Here is a 25454-nt window from a genome sequence, read left to right on the forward strand (position 1 = left end):
CTACAAACACTCAGCAATACATGCTTCAGGTTACTTGTGTGTGCATCTGCTTGAAGGATTAAGGGAGGATGGCAAACATTTCACTCCTTCCTTAACAGTCTATCAAGATCAGACCTAAGGCTCTTTGCCTGTATCAAGTCTTGTCTGCTTCATATAATACTCAAGGCATGTACATTTCACTTTGATTCTGAATGGATGATATGTAAATACAAGTAACTAATTGAAAAGGTTCCTTTCCCTAGAGTAATTTCAAACTTCTATTGGCTTCCACAAGGTCAGGAGTTCACCCTGTATGCTTCATTTTGCTGCACAGAAAGCTTAAAGAGATGAAATGTACAAATGATTGAATAGAGGTTAATTTTTGTTTCTGCCTTACTGTCCTTAATTCTGGACTTCTGTGTCACCAATAATTATATTAATTCTGATTTTTTAAACAACAACTTTGCAGGAATGAAGTAATAATTTTCTTATTTCCTATACCTAATAAAAGGTTTTATTATTCATTCATATTTGAAAAATTTTCAAAAAGTCATCCAGGTCCTTCAGAGCAAAAAGCTATGCAAACATCAAATCCAAGTACTTTCATTTACTATTATCGTACAATTTGAAATTTCAACTGCAAAAGACATTGCCCTAGTAAAGGTTACTGCAATCTATATTTAGGACAGGAATGTAATGTTTTCCAAGCAAGCCACTGTTGACATATTTCTTCAAAATAAAGCATGGTTTAACAGTCTGGAGTGAAGAAGCTTCATCTGTTACCCTTTAACAGCAATATAAGAGGAAAAAACAGTTTATCTATCTTTTCCATCCTGACAGATGTGACAATAGCTGGAAACACTGTGCCTGCCAAGAGCTTTTATCAAGTATGTTATAACAACTAGTAATAAGTGTAAATAATAAATGGCTACGATCTTATGGGAAACGGTGGCAATACTAAACAATTTTTGGTGCTTGCTGATGGGAGTCTGCTAGTCCTGGAATTCCCTGGCTTCCCAGTAGAGTTTTGGCCTGACAATAAACAACAGTTTAATACTTTATCTAATCCCAGCCAGGAGGTAAGTTCAACAGCAAGCTTTTGCAGATGTTCACATCCAATAATCTATTCATAATTGATGAAACAGGGAGGTCAGATGTAATGGTTGCTACTATTCCAGCAACAAATAAATGGTTATTGACAAAACAAGGCAGTGTGGCGCTGAGTGCTGAGCAGTGACAAGCATGAAACAGTGCTGAGACAGAAGTAGTGATGTGAATACAGCCCTTCATCTTGAGAATTCCTCTATGTGCTGTGTGGCACAGGGGCCACTCTGACACATAAGCAGATGGAGGTGACTTGTAAAGGAAAAGTGAGATTCTGCGAGCACATAAAAGACAAAGGCAGAGCCGGGGGAAGAAACAAGGAGAAAGGGGTGGACAGGAATGGAAATTGCGGTAAGTGCAATAATGTGAATGGTTAAGAAATGTTTTTGTATAGCAGGACTGTGATCCAGATGTCTGGACTGCTTTTATAAGATTGTTGTGTCTACATGAATGTACCTGGCTGTCAGATCACTCACTGTAACCTGCTAAGCTATTAGTATCACAATATATATACATACCTGCATGCTTAAATGCCCATTACTTCTTTGACAAAGCACCTATAAATATTCTGCTTCATGCTTACTAATATCTTGAACAGATATTTTTAACTACACAAAGTTTTCCTAGCTAAAAGCAAGCAAGCAAGCAAACAGTTAAATTTGCACAACAATGGTAAAAACTGCAGAGATAAACTAGGAAAGTATAAAACCAATTTAAACTAGATAATGTAGTGGGTACTTTTCTGCAAACCAATATCGAAGTTCAAGAAGGGATCTTATTCAGCTGAAAACCTTATATTCTTCAAATTTTAACCCATGTAATGCATTAAAAGGATTAATACACTGTTCTTATTGACTGAATAAAACTTGAGTTATGTAGATGCAAATAGACACTTGAGATCTTTTGCATCTATTTCAGTGCTAAAAGTATAGTATTTTTACAATGTTTACTATGTAATATACTAGTATGAAAAACAGCTGAATGAAATGGGGACCTTTACTGGTGTATGCAGTCATAAAAGGATTTCAGACAGAAATATTTTAAATATTAATATTACTAAAATAATTTAAAGCACCAAGGAATGTGAAATCGATTTCTTTCAAAGTACAATTTATTTCACACTTTGCTACCAATTCTTTTGATCAGCTCTGAAATAATACATAAGCTGAAAGCAAAACAGCAAAACAAATTGCTTCTAGCAAGGAGGCATCAAGCTCTCAGTTTTACACAAACGTGCCTCAGTGTTTTAACTTCTCAGGTTATTTATCTATCAAATGATAAATTTTAAATTCCTCAAGATCTAATGCCTGCATCAAGACCTACTCTCCAATTTAGCCACTGATGGCTCTGATCAAGCAAAGTTGTTAAGCATTTGTTAATACCTGAATGTATGACTTGTACTCCCAAAGTCATTGAGAAGAACTGAATTGAAATTTAAACAATAAGTCAATTGCTGTAGCTTGAACTATACCAATTTGAGAAACCAATCTAATTTTAAAAGCCTTCCTTTACTGAATTTTTTTTATAATCTGTTCATTAGAATTAACTATACAATGGAAAACAAAACCTCCCAGATTATGAATACATTTGCATTTAAGTACTGAAATTCCTGAATTTGTACAGTGTGGCTACAAATGTTTCTTTTCTCACAACACATTAAGAGTCTTTAAGTAGATTATCCAACAAAGTTAGAAAATTTCTCTTGCAGTTCCTCAGCCATTTGCTACAGCCCTGGGTATAGAATGTGCAGTTCCACTAATGGAAGTTCACTAATGGGCTGGCAGTTCCCAAGATCTTGTATGTTATCGTTATCAGATGACAAACTATGGACTTAGACATGCTGTAGCTACACCTTTCCCTCAATTATGTACAGCATTTAGGTTCTGAGCTAGACCTAAGCTAGAAATCCAATGTGGGAATGAAATGAGGGGAAATTTTACATTGGCAGGTGCTTAAAAAAAAAAAAAAAAAAAAAAGGAAAAGCAGGGTAACAGAAAAAAAAGGAGCATATTTTATTAGCTACTCTAAAAAACATTTCAATAGATTCCAGAGAAAATGCCTAAATCGCATCCTCTAACAGACAGAAGACAGTTATCGGAGTTTCAGAAATCTCAGTCAGGACAAGCTAACTGTAACCTTCTTTCCCAGAAGCAGACCCAGTCTAGTTGTGTCCCCAGTCTCGCTGCCAGCCTGCCTGGGACAGCACAAGGAAGAGCCACCTGCACTGGGCACACCAGTGGAGAGCACGCAGAGGTTACTCCATCCCAGCAGCAACACCAAAAAGGTGAGACCTGAGCTGAGGCTCCATGACTGCCAAGTGCTCTGCCCACCATGCCTAGTGAAAACCAGATGTAAAGATACTCTTATTGCCTAGCAGAGCAGTTTAAGGAATTTTTATGGCTTTGTCCTCAATTTTTCAAGATATCAGAACTGAGCAGACTCCCAGTAAGGGCAGTTTGCTTTTTCTGAGTTCAAACATAACAGTTAGAACAATGTCTCAAAAAAAATTCAGAGTTATGAAAACAATTCTCTTGATCTTAGAATCTCTATTATGATGTAAATATACTTTAACTAGTGCTGCACTGCACTCCCCTCCAATTCTTTTCTATACTCATACAGAAAGTGTGTCTAAGTGCCTGCATGTGTGTGTAAGGCAATAATAAAATAACAAATAAATAATGATAAAATATTACAATTTATTATTTTAAAGTAGAGTCAAAATATTACCAAAAATAGGTTTTGGAGTTTGGGAAACCACATTTGATATGTTAAATAGCAGAACTTCTAAATGCAGGATGTTTAATACATATATTTTAAGTAAGGCTACATAATCTTATAAATATATATAAAGTTTCAGAAGTAGAAACAAGCAAAACAAAACAATGTCATCCGGGCATAGCTCTGTTTAAAACTGAGGTTTTAAACTTTTTTTCACCAACTTGTATTCAGATTCTTGAGAACGCCAGTGGTCAGATAATTCTAACATTCTGAAAAAGTGCTATAGATTTATGTAATGGATTGAGCACTCAAACTTCCAACTCACTGCAGTATTGTTACTCTTTTGGGGTGTATGAATGAATAAATTGAAAACTGCAATGGATGAGATGGAAATCCAGCCATTCATGGTGTTTTGGTAGCTGTTCTTATGGGACATGAGACCCTTGAAGAGTAGGGTCAATATCAACAAGTAGCTAGAACATTCATTGTTGCTGTGGGAAAACATGGAATTGTGATTTTTCTTATCATCATGTAATAGATTTTTAATGTATTTAATATTTTTTGTTTCTTCTGCTCTATATTTTTTGTATAAATCGACTACTGCAATTCTGCAGCAGGACTGCATTTACGAGTGTTTTCTTACAGAGGATGTTCTTGTGGCCCATTTATCTGGACAAAAATCTACACAACTGAAGGGGGTTTTTGTGCTGCCATTAACCAAGCAAAATTCAACCTGAACCATAGGCTGAAAAGGAAAATGACACCATGTTTCAAGGCAAGTGTACTGGACACCATAACACCAAGGTGCAAAACTGTGTGGTGTGCAGAGAAGTATTGAAGGAAAGTAGCATTGCTGCTTTTCATAATTAGAAACCTTTTCCTCACCGATTTTCAAGAAACTGGTTAAAATAGGAAAAAAATCTTATTTACCTTAAATCAACAAAAGAACTCCTTCCTTCACTAAGAGACTGTTAGCTTTCCAAATAAAAAGTTAGAACTGTCCTTCACTTCAAGAATTAAGTGCTAAATTAACAACAACGATTTAGTTGAATGATCAGACATTCATCTCTTTCCTGAAGTTCTAGGTCTTCTTTAATACTGTCAACACAAATAATTTTTAATTTCTTAATTCCCTCAGCATTTGAGTCAGTATATTTTATCAGGACAAAGCTCCCTCCCAATATCAATTCTCTCACATAATTTTGTTTGTATTATCTTCACCAGCAGTGGGACCCTTCAGGAACATGAAATTTAACCAGTTTCAAAATTGGGCCACTCCTTTCTCTGTGCATAATCTATTAGTCTCAAGATCAATCAGAAGTGCCTACCTTCTAAGAAGGCTCAAAGTTTTGGGGTTTTATTCCTCAGATAAGAAAACCACTAAATTCCTATATGAATACAGTTTTAAAACAGTTTAAAAATCACTTCAATGAAAGTGGAGCCTCTAGGAATGATGAGACTTCTTCTTAAACTGGTATGCTAACATGCTTTTCCAAGCATGTGATGCTATTTGCTAAGCTGAAAATGTTACACTTCATTATTAATGGCTAAAGATCACTTAGACATGAATAAAGGACAATATGTCTGATTTAAAAGAAGGAAGTTTGAAATAATTTCCATTGAGCAGTATCTTTGGATGTGTATTGTAAGTCCGCATTTGAGAGGGTTTTTTTATTTAGGTAACAATAATGAAAGCTGAAACCCAAATTCAGTGGTCTATTCAGACACCACTGACTTAAAGTTCAGCCTTCTAACTTCACATGCTCATTCTTCTCAACAACCTTACTCAATGTTTGAGAGAAAAGAGAATAATATTCACTCTACTTTTTGGAGTTCTTTTACTTGCTAAGATCCTCCTTGATATACCAAATCCATCCATCCATCCACATGGGCATAATCCATATAATGAGATATAACAGTTGTAATCACATAAAATGGACAGTACAAACCAAATTCAGAATATCTGCACCCCTCTCATATTCTCTCCAGCTGCATCACAGGACACAAAATTCCCAGTTGTTTTGACTGGGAATTTTTCTTAATTTTTCTGAAATTAAGTTTATGGCCATTAATCACCTCTGATTCCTGTAACAGGGTCATTTTGAATGGGAAGATGTCTATGCAAGTTCATAAATTTTCTTGATAATTTTATGCCTGTGGCTTGTGTATTGTAATTCTGACAATTCATGCAGACAGCATTATGTCATAAATTACCACATTTAGCTTGGCATGAGTCTCAGTACTCATGAACATTGCCTCTATTATTTAAACGTGTAACATATCTGAGGCACAGGATTCAATATCCAAAATAAAGGAACACTTAGAAAAAACCCTAACACTTGGATGAGGAACGAAGACTGGATTTTTCCTAATGACCTGGCATGCAACTTTCATTGAAAGAGAAAAATCCATGATACCCTACACTTTGAAGAATTCTTGAAAGCCCAGTCTAAGAAAAAAAAAAATCTCACATCAAGCATTAGATTATAATACCTTATGCAATATTTCTAGTGACACAGAAATATTTCACTTAATATTCTGCTTGTATAATGAGTCTGAGGAAAAAACAAGTAAACAGCAACTTTTACTTTAAAATTAGCCCAGATGGAGAAGTCTCCATGACAAAATCTATAATGTTTAAGATGAGATCTATATAATGTGAACTATTAATATTTTGTTGTAAAACCATTAGGCTTGATTATAAAATCAGAAACCAGATGATATGAAAAATATTATGAACATACCCCACTGTTATTGAACGTAATTAGTTCTCAAGTTTTTAAACTAGCACACATTTATATTTTTACATCTGAGTAGCTCCACTGAAATCAATCATATATATCAAATCAAATTTAACTTATTATACAGATTATAAACCAAATCAAATCATGTTAAACACCAAGTCCCTAGCAAATAAAAACCTTCTCTAACAAAATCAGCCCATTGGATACAAAGGGACTCCATTTTTTTATAGAATAGGCTGCAGCTTAATCATTTCAGTCTTTAATTACTGCATCAGATAATGACTATTTTGAACATATGCTTCTCTGCCCTGCTAGAAGACATGAATGAGAGAGAAACAAGTTCATATGCATGATCCTGCCTGTGCATGTTGGGGGAGGGAGGCTAAAGAGCAAAAGGAACCAAGTGGCAACAATTGGAGGAAATGATGCCTGTAACAGCTGCTCCTTTCAGATTCCCCTAGAAGGAGACTGCCTGAGGTGGACCACGGCACAAAGGGATAAAGAAGATGAAAACTGATGCAAAGCAGGGAAATAACTGCTGAGACCCCTGAGTCTACATCCGAATAGTCCCAAGCTGTGTGGCAAGACCTCTTTAGCATGCTACAGAAGCTGGTGATGAACTACATATTACCATGAGGCAAACTGGCTCCTAGCAGTATTGTCTGCATGTTATGTGTAATGATAACCAGTGGGCCCCTGGGAACAGGAGGCAATGATTTCATCTCCGTAAGCATCTGAGCTCCCCTTGGATACAGAGACCATTAAAGTGAGAACAGAAGGGGAAATTTCAGGCAATGATTTCCAACTGGAGAATGAAGACAACTTCTGCTCAACAGTACTGTCAACCATGGATATTTTACTGCTGTCTGTATTGATCACCGCAAAGGACAAAAGGAGCTAAAACTGTACCCCTTTTTCTTCATCCCAGAGAACACAGTGCATTTTTTGAACAAAAGTACTTTACAAGTTTTTCATGTAATATTATTGGCAATGCTATTATATTAGAAAATGCCACTGTATTATTACCACTGAAAATATTAGTATTTCCATTACTGTTACAATAATATTTTATACTTTCAACATAATGTATAACTTGTTTTTGTACTACAGAGACCATATTGTCCTTGCACATTGCTTTCCTTAACTGTCAGGTGTTTTTGTAGGACTGAAAACATTAGGTACTACCTATTGGTTACATATTTAAAATGAGTATCAGTACATTAAAAAATTCATGGTTTCAGAAGTTTGCTTAAAAAAAATCTGCATGCAACAAAAAGAAATGCAACTTCCAAATGATTTCTGTAACTTTTTGACAAGAGACATGTGAGAACAATGAAGAGAAGGGAATAGCTACAAAATGTAGTCAAAATTGATTCTGAGGAAACAATGCCAGGACAACTAACACTTTTGACATTTTCAAGGGTAGTTTGATCCTTTGTATATTCTTCAGAGATTAAGATCTTCATTTAGCACATTTGTTTATCTTGCTAGTCTTCAGAATTCACAAAGTATATTATGTGAAATTAAAAGTTATATTAATTTTCTGAGAGTCTGAGAAAAGTTGCTCAGGTAAGAATGCCAGCATGCTTGTCAGGCAAAAAACAATTGCAGGTAAACTGAAGTACAAAATATTCTTGTCTAATCTATCACACTGCCTTCTTGTAAAAGATCAAATACCATATTCTCATTGCTGTTGCAAATATTAGATAGAATTTTGTAAAATTATTTGGAGCTTTTTAGTTTTGAAGTATTTTTACATTCAGCTGCAGGTTTAACTGCAATTCACTGAGAACAGGCTCCCCCTTTCCAGCATTCAACTGATTTATGCAGAAGATAGGACTTTCAGCATTGAAGAATAATGCATAAAGGTGGTCAATAACTTCTAAAAAAATCATAACAGAAATGAAATCAGACAGAAATCTAGAACACATCCTACACTGCAAGAGCCAAGCAAGCAATATTGATATACATGGTGAATTCATTCTGGGACTTCTACTGGTCTACTTTTGAGAAAAACAAATGAAACAAAAACCATCACAACAAATACCCACAATGAATGACCCCTATAAAACAAGTTCATTAATAGAATACTCAGTCATTCTGCAGTTACAAGAACAAACAGAAAGAGAAATTATTCACCTGATTAATTTCAATAATTATGAACAAAATATTCAAATTTATTTTCCACATTTCTAAGAGGATCATGGAGGACTGTGACTGATGACTGGCACAAAAGAATCAAGTTTCTGCTTACCTTTCCTCTCACCCTGACCTATGAGGAAGCAAGGAAACCCTCCTTCTAGATTAGAATTCCACATGCAAAGCTCTCACTGTCTTAGAATTATTAAGGCTCAAGGGAAACATCAGAAGAGGAGTTTGAAATCAAGTATCCACAGCAGGAATTACATCAGCATTACAGCTTTTCAAGAGCAATTAATATTTCTTCTAAATTACTGAACGGATCAGTGTGTGAACTGATATATTTTTCATTGTTTCTCACAAATACTCTGTACCAAACTAATTTGCAAAACTGGTGTTTTAAAAACCTAACAAAAGAGACTGTTTGATATTCACACATATACAAGAAAAGGAAGGCTAGTCACATATAACCTGAACTGTCAATTTATGTTCAATTTCTACAGATCCAAGCATGAAAACCTGGACTCAATCAGTTCTGGAATTTACTGGAAGCACAAATGCTAGAGCCACATGGGTCCCTGCCTACAGAACTGGATAAAGTTACAAAAGGGTCCATGAGCCAAGTCTCTCCAAGTTTTTTCCACTCTGCAAATGCCAAACATGCTGAGGAGAGAGAGGAAGACATTTAGGAAGCTAAAGCAAAGAATAAACTTACTGCTAATGCTGTCTCATGTTCTCCAGAAAGATGATATGCTAGACTTAAGCAATAGGCTGCTTCTCCATGCATCTTTATATCACCTCCTAAAGGAAGGGTAAAAGGCAGAGTTACCAGCATGATCTGGACAAAATGACATTGGTGCAGAAAGTTCTTGCAGGTTCCTAAACAAGACACAGATGTTAAAATACTGTAGTAAATTTTTCCCTTTCCTTATCCCAACATGTGTCTCTTTCTGAAAACATACAGTAGTAATTAAAAATAAAGGCTATGGAGTTCACCAGGGAAGTTCAGCAAAGTCAGAGAAAATATGTTCCAGTAATACAGTACAATCAAATTAACATGTGTAAGGTTCTCTGGCATTAATTGTTTAATCATGGTCCTAATGTCTTCACATTAGAAAATTATACTAGACTCTCTATATATACTCCATATAAACTAAAAGTGGGTACAAATAGATAATAAACCTTAATATAAAAGCTCAAAATGTGTCTCAATCCACATATTTTGCTAATGTGAATCTTGGTGAAACACCAAGAGAGAACCACCAGTTGACCATTCTCCTGTTTGTTTTACTAGCTACTGTAGGGTAAAAGAGCTAAAAAAAAAAAAAAAAAAGAAAAAAAAAAAAAATTAACTCATACTTGCAAGCAGTACTTATAGAAAATCCTGGACAGGCTGTTGCTAAGGTGCATCCCACCTTTCCATGCCAGGCTTTATTTCACTGATACCAGTCTAACAAACACTGCTTGCTGGTTCTTTTGCATGGCTCCTTCAAGAGAAAATAATCTATTTGATACCAAAATAAATATAAGGTAATTATGTAGTTCTTAAATTATCACACTATATTCAAAAAATTCACTCCAGAACATGAGTAGCCATAAAAAAAAACCCTGTTGATGAAATGATATTAAAAATAGCCAAAAATCCAATTTCTCTGTTGCTCAATAACCTTCTACTCCAACACAATAAGTAGTGAAAAATCAACCTGAAGAATAAATGCATATCAAAGTATTTTGTAAAATGCATAAATAAATACAGTTACAATGAAAAGGGAGATTGTCTGCTTACAGTTGTAGCCTTTTCAGTCCAAACACACAGAAGCCTACACCTAGTTCTGAAACTCTCTGAATGATAATAATTACTGAGGCCACAGCAGTGCTCTATCTATAGCATTTAATATTTTACTTACAATGATTAAAAGCCTGTAACTCAAAAACCTGATGGTCTTTTCCAATACTCAATATTCCTTAAAAGGCATAATAAGAGAAAAGGATACAGAAATACAATTTCACAGAAGAATAGTAGTTAAAAGTTGCTAGGGACATAAAGAACTTTCTTCCTCGCTTAAGAGGATTTGACAGTCCGAAGCAGGTAATACCTGATCCTAATTCCTAAAGTGCATAAACACAGATGATGGTCCAGAAGGACAAGAATGGACATTGCAGATAACATCCAGTAGCCAGTGTGGCTCTGGAATGGGGACTGGAGAACTCCTCAGAAAGAAGTTCCTAAAACTTAAATTTAAAGAGAACAACAGCTCATATATTGCACATGAGCTACATATATTGCATATGTGCTACATGCCTCAGGAAGCTGTGAAAGTGATTGGTTTGAAATTTGAAAAAAGAGAACCAGAACACGTGCCTGGTCAAAAAAAGTTTTGTAAAGATGTAAGATCCATTTTGACAATCACCTAATATCCAGCAGTTTTCACTAGCATTAAGAAGACATTCATATGTAAATCCATAGCAGATCTTCTAGTTAATGTACCTAATAGTAAGAGGAGTGAAACTGTAGCAGTAATTTAAGCATATATTATAGAAAATATCAGTAGAAAACACTACAAGCTTGTATTATGACCTATACAGTCACAATGTTATTTGCTGCAGAACTTATTTTTAAATTTGGAAAGTATTTTCATTTTTTCAGTTCATCTATTCCAACTACTAGTCAAAGACTGGGTCACAGATTATATGTTTGGCATACATTATTAAATTAAAAAAACTAATGGATCTGCTGATAAATATTGAATTAATATGTATTTAAACAAAAACCTTCTTCATTGTGAGGGTGTTTGAACAGTGGTAAATCTTTCCAGAGTAGTTATGGAGGCTCTACCTGTGGAAATACTAAAACGTGACGGGACGTAGTCCTGAGCAGCCTGCTCAGGACCACCATATGATTTCCAGAGGTTTCTCTTCCTACCTCTATTGTTCTGTGATTCTGTAATTTTTTTACTTTATGTTTAAAAGCATTTATGTATACTAAGATAGAAAATTTTGTTTGCTTACGATAAAAACCTGTCTTTTTCAAGTATAAAGCAACTATGTAGCATGAAAAGGTAACTTTTCCAGCAGATAATATCAGTCAAAAACTGCCAAATCAACAGTGACTAGCCAATCAAAATCAGTGACCTCAGCTTCCATCAGTGACTTCACTTTCTGATGATGGGTTCAGTGTTTTATATTATTGTTCCCATAAGGTTGTCAGGGTTTTTTTTTGGAGATAAACCTTTGAGGAACCACAAAGTTTCTTTGTAGTCAGCAAGAAGGCATTTCTGCTTCACAGAGATCTGCAAGAGTACAGATAGCATTTGAGTTTCATAGGAAACAATCACCCATTCAAACCCTTGACAATTTCTACTTTACTCTTGGGAAAATCATGATCTGCACATTGAATCAAGGAATGGGAAAGCACTGTTTTCCACCTACCTTCTTTTGCCATCTTTAAAGCTTTTATTAGCATTTTGATGGCCTCTTGGTGTTGTCTATTTTCCAGCATTTTGTCTGCTAGCAATGTATAAATTCTCCAGAGATGCTGACATGCCAGTGAAGTGTAAGTGCAGCCTGTCTCATCCTTCCATGATGTGCCCTCTGTTAGCTCATAAAATGTTTCAAAATGCTCCGCAGCCTTCATGACATGACCTGGAAAACATCATTCATAATTAAAATCAGTGCAATCATCAAAAATTGTTAAAGTTTGTAGTCTATAATAATTTTATCATTATAAGTAAGTTGCAGTCAAAGATTCCACAGATTTTTCATGACTCTTCAATACATAACCCACAGATCACTGGAAAATACAATCAAATTTCACAGTACCCAGTAAGGCTCTAATTTAAATTTATCACATTTTTAATTAGCTTTGCTTTGTAAATTCCCAATGTTGAAGGGGTGTGATTCCATGGATGCAATGTCAGGATCTTCTAGAAAATAAATTTATTCTAGATTCATAAAGCCTTTGTGGTCCTCATACATCAAAATTGCATCTATGCATAAATAATCACAACTGAAACCATTCCTCAAGTTTCTTTTTCCATAATGAAAACCTGTGGTGAAAGATTTGAAGTGTGGGGGATAAAGGAATCAGAACTGTGGGGAAAAACTAAAAAACTTCATTCAAACAAATTAATCAATGAAAAAAAGAATTTATCATGCAAAGTAATTTATTCAACAGTTATTGCAAGGCCAACTCTGGTGAGTTTATCTAGTAGATTTACTGCAAGAGCATTAACCATTGATACATCAATTATTGAGCCTGAAGTAATATACTCCAAGGTCTTCAAATGTAAGTTACTCAAACATTTTTAAGGCAAAGGAAAGTTTGAAGATAGAATTCAATTAATTTTCAACATTCAAGTAGTTTTCCTCTACCTTCAGCTGGATTTACCTCTGCATAAAATTCTGTCCAGGAGATTTCCATACCTGCTGGACAATGAAAATTCAAAGCTCTTGGAAAGAACAGAAAAGCTTTTTCTCATACATAATGGGTATTGCTGGGAAGCAGGTAAGATAAGACTATTTACAGTAAAAATAATTCTAAAGAAAGCATTCCGGTCACAATATCTTGTTTAGCAAATACTATTCTGTAGCAGGAAGAACTGTGAATGTGACCCTGCCTTCATAAGTTTGTGTGTGATGGAGGAATCTTGTCCCATAGATCATCAATATATTAACTGTATTTCTATTAAGAGCTGAAAAAACCCCATAAAATACGTTGATTTATATGTTTGTAGTTTTCACCTCTTCTGAGATGTGAGTCACAAGGAACTATTACTGTTTTGCTGTCTTTTTTACAGTGCTGAATTTAAACTGCAAAAAGAAACCAGGAAGGAGAGAAGTTGTTTCCCAGTCATAGGGAAGGAAAGGAGAAAAGCTTGGAGAAGAATCTTCTTTAAGCATTCCTTGAGAAAATGAGGTTATCTCCCCAGGCCTCCAGCCAACCTAGAAGCAGCAGAACACCTATGACAGATATCTCTTATTAACTCAATTTAGATTTGTCTTTTGCATATGTTACCCCTTTATAACCATGCTTTCAACTTTGCAATATAAAACATAAGTCATCTTTATTAGAATTAAATTTATTTTCATATTAAGTTTCCCTGATGATTGAAACGAGTTCAACTAAAACTGACAAGTAGAAACTCCTCTTTCAAAAATGCAACGAATTAAATGAGTGTCATAGACAAATAATTTTATGGTTCTACAGCCTAAAATTCACGTAAGAATCCCACAGGAGACAACAGGTGCTGAAGAGTGCAGTGCCAGGTGAAAGGGGAGTCAGCAGGCTTTATTCAGTTCCATTCTACCTAGGGACAGGTATTGGAGAGATGGCCCAAAACACTGGGAAAACAGGAAAAATTCTATATGTTCTTTCCAAAATATCACACGCTTGACATCAGACTGCATAAATAGAAAGGCAAAGGGAAATTATCACAACTAGTACAAGCTGTTAACAGACTCCCTGACAGTAGATGTAACAGAAAATAGACATGTAGAGTTGCTAAAGCCAGATGAAAACCCCTGTCCATTCTCAAGAGGCTTCCAATCTGAGTTTATGTCTATCCAGTTCAGCTAACTTCTTAGGGAACAGTCAACGCTGAAGTCAACAGAATTCCAGCTATCCAAGTTGCTAAAGACAGATTTAAGATATTGAAGAAGCTCATGTTGGGTTTGTGACAAATGATTGAAAGTTAAGTTAAAATGTAATGCTAATAGGTAGAGCCAGCATTTTGTTCACTTGGTTTCCCATAAGCACATCCACTCTTCCTTGGAATTCTCCCGAAGTTCATTAATAAATGGATTGTTCTTCTGAAAGGGTATTATCATACATTTGAGTCATTGGGATAAACTACATGTATACTGGATTCTTTACTAGAATTTGATCATGTGTAACTCAAAAACTTTCAGTAAGAATGGGAAGCAGCAAACAAATAAGTGGTATTACCATGAAGCTGAACAGTATCTGAGTTTCTCTGGACACTGTAACATGATAACTTAACAGGACACATTGTTTAGGCAAATAAAACTTGCAATCTTAACGACTATTGTTCAGGTTGTTAGAACTATTAGGTGTGGTGATTCTTACCCAAGTTCCCTTCTTGCAGTATCTCCTTGATAAGTTAAGAAAGTTTCTACCAGACTAAAAATGGAACTCATACATTCCATACCCCGCCTAGTTTTCAGGAGCTGACCTAACCCTAAGAGCTGTGACCCCACACTCCTTATGCCAGATCTCAGTGAAACCTCTTTGGAAACAATCCATCTACATCAAGCTTCAAAATGATAAAGTAATATGATTTTTTTGGTAATATTCAAATGGATCTATATTACATCTGGCTTCACTGAATTACCAAGAAAGATTACACAGTAAAATGTAAAACAATCTGTTCACAGAAATACTAAAAAGTAAGTGATGCACAGAAAGCCAAAATACCTGCTCATTTCCTAAACAAGGAAGAGATGGAATTCCTGACATGAAAGCCCTTACATGGCTAGGAATTTGCTTGCTGAAGTTTCATTCAAATAAGAAGAGCTATTTGGAGATTTCTCAAATTCATGGAAGGTAAAACATTTAAGACTTTGGAACTTATTCTTCCATGAAAATAAACTGAAATCTTTTGTTGCCACTGGCAAATGACACATCAGCTTATTTATTTAATCCATAATGCTTCTGTGAAACTCAAATGTTGTGGGAAAATCATATTTTCAGAGGGCTGGTGAGTTTACTCCCTGTCATGCGTCAGTTCAGCTGGAACTGATCAGGCCAGTGCATTCTAATTTTTAAACACTGAACTGCTGCAAGTGTTGGCTACAGACACACATACAACACCATGTGAAAATCTTGAAAAAACATTAAAAGAAAGCAATTAGCCAATTGCAGAACATTTCTGAGAATAAGAGCATTTTTATCTCACTTAGGCAGTGAAAAGGCAGAGTTTTAAATTACTTATATTATGAACTGAAAAAAACCAAAGACCAAAAAAAGAAAAATGAAAAGAAAAAACAATGCAGTAAGAAAATCACTTGAAACAGCTTGCAGAAATGTATTTTCATAGGTTCAGGAATTCAAAGAGAAAAACAAGAAGGTGTTTCTAAGAAATCCATGTTTGAAAAATCTATTTGCAGAATATTACACAAAGCAGTAAAGCTATTTTCAGTTGGCAACATTAATAGGAATTGCATATTTATTTTCATACTGCCATGCAGAATTCATCTCAGTGGATACCAAATGGACTTGTAGAATCTCTGATGTCTCTCTTCTCTTCTTATAAAAGGAATCAAAAACCAGAAAGGTAACTCTTACAGCATATGTACTACCACTACCAAAATTTTACACTTTAATAATTTTTTATAGTTTAATATAACTCAGGGCATAACAAAGGAAGTCCCATCAGCAACAGCTTAATCTTAAATATGGGAGGCTAAAATTGTCACAATATAATTTTGGAAGTAGAAAATCAATTTTAAATAGTCATATATCAATATAAGAAATTCTGACAGATTTGTGCTACAGTTTTCACTGAATTGCTTCAAATTAAAAAATTAAATCTATTCATTCAAGCAAAATAACTCAATGCAATTTTGTAAATATAGAAATGTTTTAGGTCATCTAAAAGTTAATTTATAATTCTCCTTCTTAAAATCCAATTCAAAAATACAGATTTCTTATAACGAAATAGATACCAAACCAAAAGGGGTATATATGGAGACTACTATTTTGCCTTTTTTTTAAGTAGAAAGATTGACTAGATATTAACACAAATGGGTTTAAATGTGAAGCTGCCATAAAAGCAGGCACATAAATGTAATTCTCCCAGCCGCTATTTTGATGCACATTTTTGATTCCATGAATATTTTATGAAATGGCCCAAACTAAAGCCATATAACATTCCTGCATTACTGATGCTTGCGCCCGTAAGCTACAAACATTAGAGGCATGATTGAGTGCATTAAAATGAACTCATTCAGCAGTGCATTGATTACTTGAAGAAGGAAAAAAAAAGTTACTCCCACTTAAGAAAACAGCACACAAACCTGAAGTTTTCAATACTGAAATTAGAGACTCAAATTTGAATAATGTGGTATTTAACAAATAAAGGCAGTGCAAAAATATCTAGAATTCTATGCATACATTCCTGACTTTAATTAGGTGTGATGTTAATTAGGTCCACAGATTGCTTCCAGTAGTGTACAGGTAATTTAAAATGTCACAATCTGCAAAATGCAGTGACTGACCTGCTCAAGCTCCATGCCTCAGCAATACTGAGAGCACCTAATGATTTCCTTTTCTATCAGCTCGCGTATTTGCCAATGAAAATAATGCCACAGAAACAACTACACAAGAAAAGTGACAGGTCTGTTAGGTAACCTGCCCCAGCAGCACCACTAGAAGCAGGAAGCACATTTAATTCTAAATTGCAAACAGTTGTTGAGGGCTTCAGAAAATATTCCACTGTAGATTAAAACAACTTAAAGGTAAAATAAACTTTGAGTATAATGTAGTATATTTTAATCTAGAGAGTCTTCTGCCATCAGTTAATGGTAAGGAAAACCAAAAATGCTATTGTCTTTCAAAAGATAAATTCTTAGATTCTAGTCTAACTGCTTGAACTACTTGTATTAAGCTCAGTTTCTATGTTCAATTATGACAGCACTACTCCTGCTGAAATACTTAAGTCTGCCACAGAGATTGTTATAAAAGTGTTTAACAGAGGTGGGTTCACAAGAAACATAAAACAAGGCTCTCATTCAGCAAACACCTCTCATTCACTTGAACCACCTTGGACTCCTGAGGTAAAAAGAAATGCAAAGAAGCCACTTGGACGGCTCCTACATTCAATAACCTGAATTCATGTGCCAGCTGAAAAAACAAACTGCAGAAAGGATTTAAGATGAAATTTTGTGGTTTCATAACTCTCCAAGATCCATCTCAAACAAAACCAATCATCAGACAACAATCAAAGTGGGTATTTTTAAGATAATGGGAAAAAACTTATATGAATTTGCTTTAGAGAAGCTGATTTTTAAATTTTTTTAAAGAAAGATTCCACCATGAGCTTAAGCAAAATGACGTAGGCAGTTAATAAGAATATTGCAATGAACATGCTGGCTCATTGGGGCGTATTCTGACCATTCCTCCAGTTTGACAATACACCAGTAGATCTCGCCTGGAGTCCAAGTAGCCCAAGGCCAGCTGAAGCCATGCCTGAGAAGTAGTGCACTTGAGGACACAAAGGAGAGAGGAAGAGAGAAAAGGAAAGTTGAGCTTCACACAACCTGAGATGTAGCATTGGTGGACTGACTGCAGTGCAAAAGGACAGTTTTTTATCTTTCCTTCTCTGGGTGAAGGACTGCCAGGCTAGTCTTAGGTACTGCACCTTAGAGGATGATGCATTATTTCTGTTTACGTTACTTAAACAAATGTGTGTTGTCTGAAAAGAAAATCATAACTGTAGTAATCCAGTGAGCATTAGAGCATATGTAGTCTTGTCCTCTGAGGACCCATATTACTTGCCTTAAAACTCAAGCACTCAAAATACACCTACACAAACCTAGAGGGCAGTGCAGACTGTAGAACCCGCAGCAGGACAGTTCACAGATTCTGTATCACACCACCAGCACACTGGGATATCAAACCTCTTCTAAAAAGGGCTTATTTAAGGGTTCTCCCAGAGACACCTCACAAGGTAGGGATAATGCTGGCTTTTCTGGCTGCCTGGCTGCTCTCTAATCCTTTCCCCTTCTGCTGCCAGCACTCCTGAGCTGCAAACAGGAGGGTTTTCCCCCAGGCAGCTGAAATGACAGCTGCTTTGGGAATGGTGCACTGTGGACCAGCAAGGGGAAAAGAAAAGACAACCAAATGGGTCCCACATGAAAATTCCACTAACTTGTCAGTCTTACATTCACATTCAAATGAACCAACATGCAAAATTCTGGTTTACAATTAAAATTCCTTTATCTTTTTAGGTTAACACATTTTATGAAAGCAGCATTTGTCACATGCCACCTTCTGACTTTTTTGATTATATATAAATAAGCACTTTTTGATATATATCCATTTTAATCTGGAGGACAACATTTCAAACAATGTTGAACATGAACTGAATGATCACACACCCATTTTAGAGACAACGGAATTCTTGCATCACAGTATTATTCAAGCCTTCTTTCACACTTGCAGAGCATCAAAGTGCTTTCAATATGCAAAGGCTACCCAAGATGCAAAACGCATTCAGGAAGCTCACACTGCAAGACTCCAGGCTCTGGATAAGAGCAGGCCCACACTCAGTGGGATGCTCCCATTTCAGGTTTCACAAATATTTCAATGTCTCTGGGTGGATATCTAAACGCAAAAAGGGAAGAGAACAGAGAACTCAGGGATGAATGGCACATACTTTGCAATTCTGTTTTTCAGAGCTTAGGACGCTTTTAAGCTCAACAGAAATAATGAAAACAAGTTATATTAATTTTCAACCTCACAGATTAATATTATCATTATCTTTTAAATAGAGAGAGTGACACTGAAGCAGATTAGTTTCACTAAATTAATTTTTTTGCTAAGTTGTGTTAAATGCTTGCCTTGGTTTAAATACTTTTTTTTGGCAGTGTTTACATTTTATTCAGATTCCACCCAGTTCCCTTTACTTTCCATAGCTTCCAACAATAAATTTATTAACAGATGCAGTACTCCAACACTGGAGCTATTCTGTGGTGCAGATGATTTACTTCAGAAGAGCAGTTGGATTAATGACCTGCTAAGATCCCAGGCAACCTGGAGGATTCTCTGAAGAGCAAGATATATTTTTATTAACAGCTTCGTGTTTGCTTTACCTATGGCTTCTCCAGATTATTGGTAATGGCTGAGGACATGCAACCCTAACAGCTCTCAGTGACACTGGAAAGGCACCTCTGGAAACAGCCTCCTTTGTCAATTACTGAAAGGAAACACTGCCTCCAGGAAAGTTTATGATGACAACTGCTGGTCCAGCTACAGTATTCCGAGACCACTCAAAGCTTTGAAGCAAAGGAAACAAAAAATCTCTGTGAGAGGGCAGCTTCATCTCAGTACTAGTCATTAAGCAGTAAATAATTAAAATACCCTGGAAAAGACAGGTAAAATACAAGCAGCAATGTCAGTAATAGACATGAAAGGGAAGAGAGGGGAAAAGAATTTAAAAAAGCAAAGAAATAATTCATTTGAAGTTTTAATAAAGTTTCATTTGCAGTCTTGTTTAAAGATATATCAGACTTTAGGGATGTAACCTAATTACATTTTTATTCTAAGTTCTATTCAAATATCTTGGACTTTGAATCTTTAATACAGATCAAACACAGTATAATTTACTCATGGCTATCAATACTTTAAAAAAGATCTCTTCATTAAATGTCATCGTCTTATGAACATGCACATAAAGCAAACAGAACAATATTGGACACCAAAAACATTTAGAATGTGTTTCATACAGAAGTACCCATATAAACAGTTCACCTGAGTGTAACACATTATATTCAAGCACACATCAAATATTTTCTAAAATATTCCTGATACATCTTTCATAGTTCAAGTAAATAGCCATAGCTTTTTTACAGTAGTTTTATGACTTAAAAACGAACTTTACAATCACTGAATACCTAGGAATGGAAACTAATTTATGATATTTTTTTCATATGTCAAAACTTTTAATGACAATGCAAATGACAGAATTTAGAATCAGCACCTGTGCACTGCTGTGAATATTTTGAAGAGCTTATTGGAAAGCAAGAACACAGATTGGAGCCCAGGTGTTATAGAAGAACTAAAAGATTCTCCATTTGAAGAGTTAGGCCAGGAAAGTGGGAGTGACCACGAAAGGCTTAAAGAAACTTACTTTTTCTTAGTGTAAAGAACATTGTTACTTCCCTGTGCTTAATAATAAACCTTGCTTTAAATCAAGTGAAGTAAAATCATGTAGAAAGTATTACATTTTCACAGGATTTCTTTTCAGAAGTAGGATCACAACAGAATTTTTCCTGAGTTCTCTTATTCAAAATACCCTCATTACCAACCAAAACCTTTTAAAAATAAGAACAAAAAAATAATTTTATGAAGAATATTTTTATGAACTTAACAGGCCCCTTTTTCTTTCATGTTGCATGTTCTGAAGCCTTTTTCAGACTTTAAGACTGCTAATTTGAGCTGAAAATATTCCTAATCTCTATAACAGCAATTCAAGACAGTACTTGTTAGTTCAATACCAGTAACAGCCCTGTAATAATAAGATGTCATTTGCTGGGGAACTACTTCGCACACTTGCAGGAGGATGAGCTCAATTATTTAATAAACCTGATCAATCTGTTCTCCCAAGAATCTAGAAGGATTTATGGCTGCTTCTGACTGACAGAGAAAAGCAGAATATCCAAAGAGTAACTCCTACCAATTTGCTGTGTAAATATTTTAAATTATGCTCTACAATTAAGTTCTTCCCAGCCAACTTATATATTCAATTCTTAAGCAATCAGAAAACAATATAAACACTTAGTGAGACAGAGTAAATGCAGAATAACAAAGGAGAATTAGCTTCAGCTGATATGGTGAAAATCAGTGACTGGAAGTACCTTAAATGGTCAAACTGCAGAATTTCAGGTCCCATTCTTTCTGTCTTTAAAGTTGCATGATGTGGAGACTCTTTATAACTTAAAATTTAGGAACAGGTTTATGTAGTTAACGACAAAGGATTTGGAAACAAGCGAGTATGTTCCTAGGTCTAAACTATTCCTACATGCCTTTTCCTGAATAAGCTGTTTGGAAAAAAAAATATAGTCACAACTCGGAATAAATCTGAGAAGTTTATAGTTTGGGACATGCAACCTGGGGCGAGGAGGGAGGAATACCATGACTAACCAATTATATTTTGTTACTACTGGATTTGGTCTGTTATATAAATAGGTATGTTCTCTCCAGACAATGAACACTTTCAGGGTAGTCTCCACAGGGAACAAATCTATATGATCATCCCGTTCTTTAACTACTTTTGGAGTGAGTTTCAACCAAATTTGGTAAGATGTCAATAGGACATTGAGTTCCCACCATGTTTTTAGAAAATTAGTATCTTGAGGACAGACGTTGATCCAAACTCCAAATAGACAAAAAGGCAGACAGAACTTGCCACACATGTTGAGACAGCAGCATTCTGCTTGGCCAGGGAGCAGCATGTTCTCATCCAGCTTTAGTTTATCACAGCACACACCAAACCTCACCTAGTACAAGTGCTGTAGAAGCACAGAGGAAAGGGTACTGTACAAATGCAGAACAAACCTGTCTGAAAGGATAGATAATCTCTAAATCTCTAGAACTACAACTCTCTTTTAGGCCACTGTCATGTTTTAACTAGCACAAAAGCTTCCTATAAAAAAATTACATAGGAATATATATCTTTGAATACTTTTCCTCTTTTTGGTCCACACAATGACAAATGTAATTATAAAAAGGAGGAAGATAATCAGCGTTATGTTTTATCAAAAATCACAAAGGTAACTGGGTACCAAGACAAGTTGCTTACTGAACAGAATCTCCAACACGGACAAAAGGATAAATGATCATCTAAAAGATAGATTTTCTGAATTGCTTTTGTTCCTGAATGAAGAGATTGGATTCATTTTAGGTTGCCTTCTTGCAGTGTCTAACCTGGGCTTGTGGATACAATGGTAAAGAGATCTCAGCTACTGGCCATACACCTTATGGGGGAAACATAACACAGTTAAACAGACAGGCTGGATCGTTCAAACACAGCAATTCTGTTATTAATGACAGCTCTGCACTCCACATGCAGTGAGGAGGAATTTAATCTCTCTTCACAAATGCTGTCCCCCTGGTTTGTTTTATTTACCAGCTGTTTGCAATTATGCAATCAGATTGTAAAGGAGAACGTTTCTAGACTATACTATGGAGGATTTGCTATTTAAGGGGGCTTGGCAGACTTGCAGCACAGATAACAACATAAAGCTCTATTAACGTAGAAGGTGTATGTGGGACACCTATCCCACAGATAAATTTCATTCTGGCTATACTTAGGAATCTCTTAAAAAGAAACTATATTTTTATGTAATTAAAATGAAGTTGCAAATTGTGCACACACAAAAGCATATGAAATTTCACAAGCAATTTTAACTTTTGCCTTTTTAAACCTTTTTAGTACTTCATTTTGCAATATTAACATTCTCTTTTTTATATCTGAATATAAATTATTTCTGCCTGAAGGCAAACCAATTGGGGAAATTCTGCTTAAATGTGCATATTTCCTCTGCATAGATACTCATGAATTTATGCTGAGTTTCTCTCAATTATTTATACATTACAGTTTTCAATTAAAATGCATTTGTCATAAACAATTCAAAATACAAAATCAACAATTTCTTAGTAAGAATGGATTCTTAGCAAGAATTTCTTGACTAAGAACAAGAAAATAAACAGTTGAGACTTTTTATGTTCCAAAACCAAAGATGCCATGAACCATCTTTAAGTTGTTGTTCAGCAAATATATCCAGTAATTAATAGTTAAGCTTCATAACTCAAAGCTATCCTGTGCAACTTGTTTCAGGTGAAACCTGCTTTAGCAGGGCAATTGGACTAGGTGATCTTCAGAGGTTCCTTCCAATCCAGCCATTCTGTGAAATGCCCCTTAAACAATCAGAACCTTTCCATCAATTTCTGCAATTCCTTAATAAAAACCTGCATTTCAACAAAATGGCAAAGTGACAGGGAAAATCCTACACATGAGTTTTAATCGAGATTGTTAAAATCTGCAAGAATCCTGTGGTGGTTTCTTTCCTAACAAATTAATTAAACTTCTAAGTCCCTCCTGTTTAGTAGGTCTTTCAACCAGAAAAGTTTCTATCAAAAAATTTCTATCAACACATGAAATAGACCATATTTTATCCATGATCACAGACAAAACAATTACACCATTTCAAATAAATCAGGTTCAACTAATTAATGTTTTTGGGCTAGGTGCAAAGTGATCAGAAGTGATCAACTCTGGCATAATATTGCTCTGTTTGAAAAGCAATCAGATCTTAACATTGCTTATAATCAAGGCAGAGCTGGATTAAGACTGAGCACTTACAAACTCTTCATCAATTTGCAGGACATGGCAGATTTTTGAAATATTGAAGCTATTTTAGAAAGGACTAAAGGAATTCCTTATTGAGGAAGGCTCTCGTAAGGCTTGCAATCTAAAAAAAAAACACACACGGACAAAACTGAGCTTCTGGATTAGGTGTATGTTGTGGGAATCAGCTCTGAGATTCCCAACATTGCTTTGCTCTTGCTCCCTTTCTCTCACTAGTTCTGACTGGCTTTAATCTTTTCAGCCTGTAAAGACTTCAGATGAAGTATTACCTCCACTTTTGTTGATCCTTATGTGCTAGCAGAATATAAATCTGATGACTAATTCAAAGCCACCACTGCCTTGAGAAAAATGGCATCATTTCCACACATCTTACAGCTCTCATAGCAGGGGAGATCCAGGTTCTGGAGTGGCACTGACACACATTCGTAATTAACTGTGAAAGTTTTATTCACTGGACTCTACTGTGATACTTATATGTTTTCTCAAGCAATTATTTAAAGAAATGTTCCCAAAGCACTGCAACTGACAGGTACCCTAATTTCAGATGCTTGGTTGAGCTATGCTTTTGAATAATATAGAAATTTATCTGGTTTTGTTGTAACATATTTGAAGCAAAGAGCTCCTACAAGTACAAACTCCTGGTTTTCCCTCATTCTGCTCTTTTTATCGATATAAGTTATTTTAAACTTTGGGATGCATATATTTAAGGTGCATATCACTTCATGTATGATAGGCAGCAAGCATCTAGCACAAAACAGAAAGCACTCAAATATTGCAATGACATAAGAACCTGTACAAAACAATACTAGACATTGTGTTTTTCAGTGGACTCCAACTGTTTCTTCTGCAAGATACAACAGTGTAAACCTCAGGTTCAAAATTAACTTCAGCAGAAAGCACAATAATAATCTATCATAAACTATGATTATAATCTTACTCTCTGATATGCTTATAATGACTGATATTACTTTTGAAAATGCATTGAAAGTACAGGAAGTTTTTTTTTTTTTTTTTAAACTTACATTTCTTAAGAGATTCTATCACAAAGCCTGTGCTTACTTGGTCAACAAGTAATTCTGGATTCAACATGAGAAAAATGTGTTAGGTCACTGCATTTTCAGTGTCTGCAAAGTAACATCAGCACATTAAAGAGCTATGTGAAAAAATAAGTAATAAATGAGTAAATAAAGTAAAATGATGAGTAACAAAAAGTAATAAAGTGACTTATTATCAGCCCTCTGAGGAAAGACAAACTAGGGGGATAGCACAGCTAATTGAACAGCATCAAAATCTGAACACCCCTCCAATAATCAGTGAATGCTTCAGACCTTATTCTACAGGCAGAGTATTTTAGGGAAGCACTTAAAAATCTCATTCTGTGAAGAAATGCCATTAAAATCATGTTTGCTCCAAGCAGAACATTCCATTTGTTTCTGTAGCAGGCTACTCACTTCTTAGTGTTTTCTTTCCCTTACTGGCAGCTACTAATGACCTGCATCCAAATATCATGACTGAAGTCTACACCACCAACACCACAAATATTTAGCTTTGAAGATTAATGAACATCAGGTTATATCCAGCCTCTAGGACAGGGACCAGGCTGAAAGTCAAAGAACTTTAAATTTGATTACACAAAAATTACCCAGCAAATTTATTGATTTTC

The 25454-nt window shown here is 35.3% G+C and overlaps 1 protein-coding gene across 1 annotated transcript in view; it reads right to left on the reverse strand.

The window, feature by feature from the left end:
• TTC29 (tetratricopeptide repeat domain 29) overlaps positions 1 to 25454 on the reverse strand; it is a 110772-nt gene that overhangs the window by 57818 nt on the left and 27500 nt on the right. Inside the window, exons 5-6 of the mRNA XM_041411887.1 lie at positions 12114 to 12326; positions 9400 to 9485 (exon numbers count right to left, since the gene is read on the reverse strand). Of these exons, the coding sequence (XP_041267821.1) occupies positions 9400 to 9485; positions 12114 to 12326 (299 nt within the window). The remainder of the gene's footprint in view (positions 1 to 9399; positions 9486 to 12113; positions 12327 to 25454) is intronic.

This window comes from Onychostruthus taczanowskii, unplaced genomic scaffold (assembly GCF_017590055.1).
Source record: "Onychostruthus taczanowskii isolate IOZ18803 unplaced genomic scaffold, ASM1759005v1 scaffold38, whole genome shotgun sequence".
Classification (NCBI taxonomy): Eukaryota; Metazoa; Chordata; class Aves; order Passeriformes; family Passeridae; genus Onychostruthus; species Onychostruthus taczanowskii.